The following is a 10,000-nucleotide window of genomic DNA, read 5'->3' as shown; positions in this document are numbered from 1 at the left end:
TTTTGAGACGCGCACGGTAACCGGAAAAGAACATTTCGCGTGCCAGCCCAGTGGTGTCTCCCAGATTTTTATACTAATCATCTCTAATGGAGTAGCCGAGATACTTAGCAATGACGGTAAATGTGGTTGTGTGACGACAAATTAACAGGGAAAAAAGTTCACTTCTAGTTGCCATGCTTAAACTCTCTATTATTACTTAATATTATTAAATTTCGGAAGGCAGTGCAGCCGAGTTTACAAGGCGTATTTGAAAGCCGGTGTTGCTGGCGAAGGCCTCTTCTTAACGACTACAGGAGATTTTTTGAGCGATTCCTCGTCAGCTCCTCGGCTGTACTTGTACCTAGCCAACCGGTATGCCTCGCGCCACTTGAGGTTCTTGTGGATCGTCGTTTATTTGCTGTTACTTACAGCGAGTTTCAATCGAGTGTCAAAGTAATTACTTTGGCCAATCAAAAAAGACGGAGACAATCCAGTAAACCAATCAAAACTCGAAGTAATTACACGTAGCCGACACAAAGCGCGGGAAAATGTGCACGCGCGAGACACGATTGGTTTGGTTGACTTCTGATTTGTTGAAAAAGTGGCGCGAGAACTTTGAACCAATCACTGAGTGGAGTAGTGCAAAACCAAAGCAATTCGCTAATTACTTGAATTGAAAACCGCTCTACGCTGTACAGTGGTTTTTAGCGAGAAAAATCAGAGTAATTACTTCGGCTTATTTCAATATTAATAGACACAACTATCGGTTAGCTTGTTGCACTTGGCACTAATTAAGTTGAGGCGACATTACCTCAAATTACAAGACAAACTGCTCGACGGGTATTACATGGGCAACGTTTATTGGTTCTTTGTCATGACAAAAAGTCGAAAAAATTCTTTCAAAGTAATAATATGTAATAAATCTCGCTAGTCGTCGTCACAAAGTACAGCAACGACGCAGCTCAAGGTCCATACGGTCCATGTATGACCTTGGAGCGCAGCTTAGAGAAAACCTGGTTGTGGTCATTGTTATTTAAGGTTTTTCCTTACAGCCAGCTGGAATCAGCTGTATGCTGGATTTTTACTTTTCATTGGCTGTTGTAACAGACCGCTGAGACACGAGATGGAAGATCGTTTTTGGCCGTTGCAACGTGCATTAGATTGGGGGTATGTTTTGTATAACTTTTCTCGCCATGGGGTTGCGAGACAAATTACGCAGTGAAACAGCGCCTTAACCAAATGATATATGGGTTATTGACCAAGTGTGAGGTCAAGATGGCTGGATATTGGCCAAGTTCTTTTTTTGCGTGTTTATGCACCGAGACGAAGTCGAGCTCCATAAACACGCAAAAAAAGAACGAGGCTAATATCCAGCCATCGTGACCGAACAAGCTTGTTCAATAAAGGATTTATTATATGACTTAAAACACCAAAAAATATTCTTTGATCATGACCTTGCGGGATTAAGCGAGAAATTCCGAGCGGGCAAGATAGCTCCATCTTGCTCGCTCGGGTAGCGAATCACAGCGCGCGATTTGGTTCATAGCTTCCCCGCTCACGGAGCTAGTCAAATAATAAACTGAAATATGAACGCCAAATAGCTACGAAGAACCAGCGCTTAAATCGGGAATGAATGTGACAAGTCATAATTTACGTCACTTTTATGCTGGATTAAATTGAAAACTAAACAACTAAAACTTGAATTTTCCCTTTTAATCTGCCTCGCCTTGGCGCTGCGTACTGCAATAGGTACGCGGCTTCGTGTCTCTAATTACAAAGTACCCTGCGTAGCTGGCGGTATTCTTGGCGCGCGGAAAAAGTTTTGACAGCGGAGCCGCTTATCGCGAGCGGCGAAGCCGCGTGAGGTATTTCAAAGTCCTCCTCCCCGTTCTCCTCGCGGTTCCGCCGCCAAAACTTATTCCGCACGCCCAGAATACCGCCAGCCACACAGGCTACTTATAGAGGCGGTTTTTATATCCATTTTCTTGAAATTTCTGTCCAAAGAATACAAACATCTCACTTTTGGTTCCCATGACATCACTGCAAACAACTTTGGTAAAGTTTCCTTCATAAAGTTTTCTGAGAATTTGGTGCGTGATCAGGTTCATTCTTTTACTCCCTATGCTAAATATCTCCAATGTTCCAAACATTTACCTCACAATGTAAAAAAATTCCGTAATGAAGAGGAAAGAAGAAAAAAAAACTTTTGAACCTTCCGGGACTTTGACTGATGAGAAGCAGCCAATATACCGAAGGGAATGAGCGAGTCAGAGAGGAAATCTATAAGGGTACCCGTTTCAACCCCTCTGGTACCACAAATCCAGCTGTTTAAAGGTTTGAGAAGGGAGCGAAAGCAAGATTGCGTTACAGCAACAGTCACGCGTACACGACGTATTGTGTGACTCCACTGAGAAATACTACAGATTTTGGCGGACGGAAATGTTAAGATCATTCCGATTTCGAAGAGAAGAAAACACAAATTTTGTAAAGAAAATGAAGAAATATTATCGCTCCTGACTTTAAATAGCTTGCGCTTGTAAAGAGATAATATATTGACCCCTGTTCCTGGATAGTATCACAGAGTGTCTGCTGAATGCGATGCAACTGAAAGAGGCATTCAGCTGACGAAACCAGACACCTGGGGATCCGCAAATATGTAAAATCTCTCTTCCAAGCGATAACTGGCGACTCAGTGTTCAGGCATACCTTGTAACAAGGCAGGCCTTTCGCGCTTCTTTGCCTCGTTCTAAATTTTGGGCCTTCAAGACAGTTCGAGAGGCCATTTACATTTTCAATGCTTCTCATGGTCTCTGCTGCGAGTGGAAGATAGCTTATCGGTTGAACTTTTACTCTGTTCCCTCGAGAAGACTTTCCCACAATGGCAATAACAACTTTAAAAATAGCTTCTTCGATGCTGTGGATTGCTATTTGCATTCAACAAGGTAAGCATAGAATTTAAATCTTCGAAAACCCACACTTTTTTTAGAAGCATACTCGATTCAGGGAAGAAATTCTTTACTTTCTTGAAAGACAGAAAGAAGTAAATTATGCCCTGATATGAAGACAATGCTTGACTGTTTGCAACGGTGCTTGTAAAACTCACGTTACGCGTTCCTTTCAAAATATTAAACTCTGGCATTCCATTCTACAATTTTAAAGTTAAAAGCCACTTCTCTGCTTAAAAAAGTGATGGACATTGTTTCTTGTATAGTTATGCACTGAACATCGGAACTCGCCGAGATTTGAATAATGACACTGAATGCTTGCTAAATACTCAGTAAGCTGTTCATTGTCCTCGCAGTTTTGAATCCTTGTCATTCGACCTTTCTCAGCATTTATGCTAAGAGTTCATTTATTTTATTTTCTGCTTAGTACTCGTGCTCCCTCGTGTCGCCTCTCCAGTCTGGTTTACCCACGAACAAAAGAAAACATTCATTTAGCCAAACATTTATTCATGAAATACTACGTTGTTTTGGCTTTTCCGCGAAAATCTTTACTGTAATATTTCCTAAAGAACAAGAAGATTTTTTGCTGTAACTGGAATATATTTGTTCTAAAAAAGTACGAGGATTTTGGGAAAAAAGGACAAAAATAAAGTTGAAGACAGACTCTTAAAATCTAGTGACCTACAATTATATTATTTTGGAAAAAGCCGGATATGATCAGAAGGTGGCTTTTCGTCTAAACAAGACTTTTTAAATCAAGGCAGTACTGTTTTTCTTATTGCAATATTCGAGTCTAGATTGAGTTGCTACTTTCCTGTCACATCGAACGACCCATTGTATAAAGACTTTATAAACCCCTTATGTTATAACAGAAAGGCGCGCTCATTAATATAACGCTATCTAGGAATTACCCGTTGGGATGTCACGTAACGCTTCCCCAACAAAGAGATAGCGTGACGTAGACTTAAATTGTTTTCACTTGAACCCAGATAGCTACCGGATAGCTCAACTGTCATGGGAGATTAAGCTACGTGAATGTTAAGAAAACACTTTTAATTCCTTGACTGTTTTACTTTCAGCGATTTCGTTAGATGACAGCAACGAAATGGTGGGTAGAATATTGCTTTTGAATGAGTCCCAGAGTCTTTCTTCAAAACTGGAAGGGAGAGCAGAGACCCTGGGATCGATTATATATGTTGCCGTTGCAAATAATTGTTTCATAGCGCCATTATGCGCCAGTATGGTCAAACGTAATGTCCCATCTTTCCTCTGGGGTACAAATGACCCCCCACCCCCCTTCCTTTTACTGGTTTGATAAGGAAGAGAGAGAACTCATGCACCCTACTTTACAGTCTACAGAGAATCTGAGCGGTCTTTCCTAGTTGCATGACCGCAATGAGATTAGAAAGTACCTTGTGATCCGATACTCTCGTTAAAACTGAACATCATCAAGCCCAGAGGTGGTGTCCCAGTGCAAGGTCTCGAAGCTCGAAGAAAGTGCAATGCAAGTTTTTCTAGGACTGAAAAGTACATCACGGTGAATGTATTACCACGAAGAAGTGAGCCGGGGTTTTCAATCGTTTTCAAGCGTCTGCTGACAATGAAAATCACCGCTTTGAGAACTTACTGGCTGGCCAAGTTGATTGGGCATTGTGCTACTTTGTGGGTTCTTACGGCCAACCAAGCACTGAGGGTTCAGGAGCTATAGAGCAAGGGTTGTCTTACTAATCACCTCTGTAAGTGTTCAGATTTTCAAGACTTTTTAGATAAGGACTACAAACCGTGGGCTGCGTGTTCGTAATTCTCGATACTAAATAAACCCTTCGCTATTCGCAAGGAGCACGGCAAGGAGCGTGTTCCTTGAAAGAAGCACACTGTAATGCAGAGATTTCTTATCATCATTACAGTCTCATCTCCTGGATTGTTTCAACCCAAATATACAATTTAACATAAACCCTCCACCCCCCCCCCCCCCCCCCCCTTCCCGGAAAAGAATTGTTGTTTTAAGAGGTTAACTGCAATCTTGTGATCCTATTTTATGACCTTTTGCCAGATATTGAGCCGAACCAAAAGGCAATCGGGGTAAGTAAACGTTTCTCCAGATTTCAAAATTGTAGATTTTATGCGCCGTCTTCACTCCACTGAACATGAAAGTATTGATGTGTAATATGTCGTTTGAATAAAATATTGGTATTCCCCGCGTTCCGGAGTTAACTCACATCGTAATACCTGAACAAGAGATGCTCTTCAGGAAGACTGCGATAAACCTGACGAAGGCGCTCAATCAAGTCAGTGTATCGAGTTTTGAAGCGAGCCGTTCTACGCACTGCGCAAAATGTGTTTAACTTTTAGCAGCAATGTCCTGGGTAAGAGAGCAATTATCATCATCTTTTTGACGAGGGGTTCGAATGTATTATGTATTTTTCAAAAATTGCATCTTTCAGACCAAGGGTCTACAGACTTCCTCAGAATCCTCCTCCATCCAGCGTGTTCACTGATTCGGTAAGGCAACACTTCAAAACTCACTTCAAAGAAAGTGTTCAATAATTTGCAAACCAATAGAGCCATTGAGTGTTCCCTTGTTCCCTGAGATATTTTGTTCGGGTAAGGGTTGTTCTGCTATTTCCCCCTAGATCAAATTAGCCATCTTCTCTTGTTCCCCAAAATCCCTGGGATACCCTCAACAATGGAGAGATTTAGCATCGCGTTTACATGAAAGGGCAAACGAGAAACAGCACGCTTTTTAATGACATCTGCAAATGGCTAGACTTTTTAGTCTTCTCTGATAAGGACGATAAACCGTAGGCCCCATCTCACAAGTCGTCAATGACCCTGTGGGACGTAAAAGAACCCACGCACTATTCGCAGGGCTTGGAGTTCCCGGTTTTGAAGTCTGTGCTATGTGGTACAGCTATCTAGTTGAACTCCTAGTATAGTGAATTCTGATTTAGGAGTATCCAATTAAAGATAAAGGTTAAGGGCAAAATTTTACTCAAACGTTTACCGTTTTCTCCAAACGCGTTGCTAGGTATCTCTAATAACCTGAGCCCTGCAGTCGCCCGCCGCAGGCGCAAAAAATCAAATGGGCCAATCACAGTGCAAAGGGAATACATGAAGTCGGCGCTTAGTGCCGAAATCCTTGTGCGAGAGGAACATTTCCTTTTATTGGTTGAAAAATCTCCTCGTGATTTTTAATCCAGCTATGCGCGTTAAAGAACTCACGAAATTGCTTTAAAAAGGCAATTGAAAACTGCCCTATTTCACATAATTGTCATGTAAGGTCGAGCAAGTAGAAAATGTATTTTACTTTTAACTTGTTTGATCTCTCTGTAGACTCTTCCGCCAAAAGGGGATGCGGGGGTACGTGGTGATCGGGGGCGACCTGGCCCCCCTGGGATACCGGTAAGTTTATGCAGTTGTGTTACTCCACACTCACTGGCTTGCGGAACTCCTACTACTTATTAACATAATCGCATAATCGCATGTGGATAAAGATTTTGGTGAACCGCCATGCTGCCTTACAACACGCAAAACACTTTAGGCGTCCCGGTCTGCATGAAACCATCTCTCACCTCTATATGAAGAACACCAGACACGCGCGGTTTTTACGTTACGAGTGCGTTTATGCCTGTACAATCAACTGAAATGTCAATTCCGGGTAAAAACCAGCATCTCTTCTTGCTATGGTACGTATCGGAGAGCCAGAACATTTACGCATGCGCTGACGAAATGTTTGAACAAGAGAGAAAAACGCAGTACCTCCAGACGTGGCGCTGAAGCGTCGTACCAAACGAGTCATCCCGGGATTTCGGCCCGTGCGATAGCTTTTGGACGCAGTTGGCCCTTCGCTACTTTCTGCTACCGACCTTGCCTACCGGTAAACCATATGAGACAAATCCCACGCCTACTCACAGCTCCAGACCGCCCTTGTCATTACAATTTAGCGTAAGAATTCGATGGCTTAAATATACAAGGGAAACGTCATTTTATCCAAAATCTTTATTCACAAGAACCTTCTTTAGGGATAGAATTCCAGTCCGTAATTAGGCGGCTGCGAATCAGTAGGTCTCTCCTTTAGCTGCAAATCCAACGCTCCCACCACTAGACCACTCCTGCCATCTGAATGGAATTCGGACGTTTCATACTATAATGACCCTCAAACTGGTGATTTCATTTTGACGATTTTCTCGTTGCGTTGCAGGGTGAAACTGGCGATGTAGGCCCACGTGGAGGTCTTGGTCGACCGGTAAGAGTCACATGTTCGGCTACATGTTGGCTTGCACCTGACGTCATTGACGGCCACGTTGGTGTACTGAACTATAGCGAAAAGTCTTCTGTGAATTTTGCAAAACGCGAGCGACATTTTGCTTTTCTTTTGTACACCAACATGGCCGTTTAATCACGTGAGTGCAAGCCAAGAATTCTGGACACAGAATCGGCAATTGTTGACGCATTTAACACCGGATCCCGTCTGTTCGCCGATGTTAAGTCTTGTTGGAGAGGGTTAATATCTGGATGGGTGCTCGTCTGGAAAAATCCCGTGCTGTACGCTTTGAGAAGTCAAGATAGCGGAGTGGTCATCACTGATCTACGCTTCCCACCTCTGAAGGGGTGAAGTATTAAATCAGTGGAACCTCAAACCCTTCGACGAATCTGAAGGTCGCTAACAGGAAACATGAGCACGCCACATTTTTTGAGCCACTGACAGAAACCGGAAGTGAACATTTCGCATGCCAGGACAGTGATCTCTCTCAGATTTTTAGACTAATCGTCTAGAGAAGTGACAAGGTACTTAGTAATATGGATGTAACAGTGTCAAGGCAAGTTTAAAAGAGAAACAGCTTACTTCCGGTTGCCTTCAATGGCTCTAAAACGTCGCGTACTCCCTAAAATGTGGATGACCGTATCGATGACGACGGCATAATTTATGATAATAACTTATGTCCTTTTTTTTCTTTTTTATTAGGGTGATCCAGGATCCCAGGGATCTCAAGGTCCTCCGGGCCCTTCGGGAAGTCCCGGTCCGTCGGGTATAACGCTTATTGGGGTAAGTACATGAAGTCTGTTCTTAGCGTGTAGTTTAACTTCCAAAACCTCAAGCATAAGTATCGCGTTTGCCTTAATGTTCACACTGCTTTTTGTTTTCTTTTTTCCCCTTTATTTAATTAAAAATACAACGAATACACAGATTTACCAACTATACAAAGATAACTACTTACATTTACGATTTTGCTAACACTTACAATTTGCACTTACAATTTGTTATTTGCACAAAGCTGAGAAACGAACATTACTATAACTTTTCAAAACCAGACCACTTTTCCAGGAAGGCACTGCGTTTGTTTGACATGAATGCTATTTATCTTTGTATTTCTATCTTTTCTGCCACGAGGTTGACAAAATCTTCAAAAAGGGGTCTGGCAATATGTACTGCTTTGCAATAGAGAAAGTATTTAACGCTTCTTGTACAACAGCGCTTACAGTGTACTTGTTAATTTAATTTTTGTAGGCGCCGTCAGGGACTCTTCTGACGCAAGATGAGATTGACCAAATCATACAAATATGGACTTCAATGCAGCGGCAAATAGTATGTAAAAACATAATACCGAGGTGTACTTTCGAATTACAAGAAGGAGGGGGCTCTCTGTCGAAATCCCTACTCCGTTGAACCAGCCCAGGCTAAACTCGTAAAGACCAGGTGACGCGAAAATGAATTGGGTTCGATTAGGGTAAACTGAAAAGAACCGTACCACCTGACCAGTCAGATAAGGGTTCGCAGAGAGTTGTCGTAAGCCACACACGAATCCTAGTCAATCTAAAACCTTAATTGAGTTAAATTCGAATTCCGCCACGGAAGGGACCAGTGATTTAGTGATGTACCCAACATACGTCGTGGTAACAAGAGAAATTTGAACTAAAATCTGTAGTTATAATGGGTGTCCGTAGTTAATAGCGAAATATGAGAAAATCAAAGGTCTTTCCCCATGGACGGAGGAAACTTGTTGGAATATTTAGTTGCATGTCTTTGTGAAGCTGGTTTCCTTTAAGTGGCTAGGTTCGACCGTAAACTTTTGTAAAAACTGTGCTCTACAGTTCCCGAAAAGCATGAATCAATCCTTTGATGAATCAATCCCTTTCGACTACTTAACTGATTAGAGTTTTTCTCTGTCCTTGTGTGGGCCCATTTCCATCAGTAGGGCTAACGCTCACATGGTTCATGTGGGGTAGATACTTAGCACTTCACATTACACTCTAATCAGTTAAGTCTGTTGAAATATAAGTGCTACACGGCCAACGTTTGAAAAAAAAAAACCTAATCCTTCCTTTCGACTACTGATTTGAAAAATGTCTTCAACACAGGGAACTTATGGAAGGAAAGGTGAAATTGGCAGTCTTGGATTCCCTGGAGAAAGTGGACCACCGGTATGAAAGTGTTAAACAATCCTTATTTCGACTTATTATCCAACACTGAAACTTACTGAACAGAAAACGCGCGAGATGAATACAAACATTGCGCGATATTGGACCTTTACTTTTCCGTACTTTCTTTCTTTTTTTTTTTGTTTGTTTCCGTAATATCCTTTGGTTGCAATACAAGTTGGATAATAAATCGCGTGCTCTTTCTTTGTATTCGACTTGTCCTACAAGCTCGTCAAAATACGGCAAAACTCGTGAAATACTCCTCGGTACTAACAACTAATAAGACAGAGGTATTATTATGGGAAGTTAATGATATTTTTAGGTGACGTTCATTTTCCTAACCGTCGTCGTTGGTCTTGCTTAAGGACCCTGTAATGAACATGTCACTGACCTCCTTTTCTTTGCCCTACCAGAAAGTCTGGCACCTTATTTTTTCTCTTCCCTCTTGAATTTATGCCCCTTACGACTTCCCTTAGAAAACGAGAGGCGTTCCCCTGGGCTTTTTATAGAGAACCATGTATATCTGCGGTAAGCTCAAACAGAGGCGCCTAGTTTGGTCAAACTCTCTTCTCTTTTGCGCATGTCTGAGAGAAAAGAATAGCCTCTTATTATGCGCAGACTAAGGGACGCTGTTATGCTGTGCAATTTTCTTACGT

At 42.1% G+C, this 10,000-nt stretch overlaps 1 protein-coding gene across 1 annotated transcript in view; it reads left to right on the top strand.

Annotated features, from left to right (window-relative positions):
• Positions 1–2,581: 2,581 nt before the first annotated feature.
• Positions 2,582–10,000, top strand: part of LOC138026970 (collagen alpha-1(XIII) chain-like) — a 20,330-nt gene continuing 12,911 nt past the window's right edge. The window contains exons 1-9 of the mRNA XM_068874458.1: positions 2,582–2,921; positions 4,004–4,032; positions 4,978–5,006; positions 5,369–5,426; positions 6,258–6,326; positions 7,126–7,170; positions 7,891–7,971; positions 8,434–8,511; positions 9,285–9,347. Of these exons, the coding sequence (XP_068730559.1) occupies positions 2,858–2,921; positions 4,004–4,032; positions 4,978–5,006; positions 5,369–5,426; positions 6,258–6,326; positions 7,126–7,170; positions 7,891–7,971; positions 8,434–8,511; positions 9,285–9,347 (516 nt within the window). The 5' untranslated portion in view covers positions 2,582–2,857. The remainder of the gene's footprint in view (positions 2,922–4,003; positions 4,033–4,977; positions 5,007–5,368; positions 5,427–6,257; positions 6,327–7,125; positions 7,171–7,890; positions 7,972–8,433; positions 8,512–9,284; positions 9,348–10,000) is intronic.

This window comes from Montipora capricornis, chromosome 2 (assembly GCF_036669925.1).
Source record: "Montipora capricornis isolate CH-2021 chromosome 2, ASM3666992v2, whole genome shotgun sequence".
Lineage (NCBI taxonomy): Eukaryota > Metazoa > Cnidaria > Anthozoa > Scleractinia > Acroporidae > Montipora > Montipora capricornis.
This window is presented reverse-complemented; position numbering and strand designations above follow the sequence as displayed.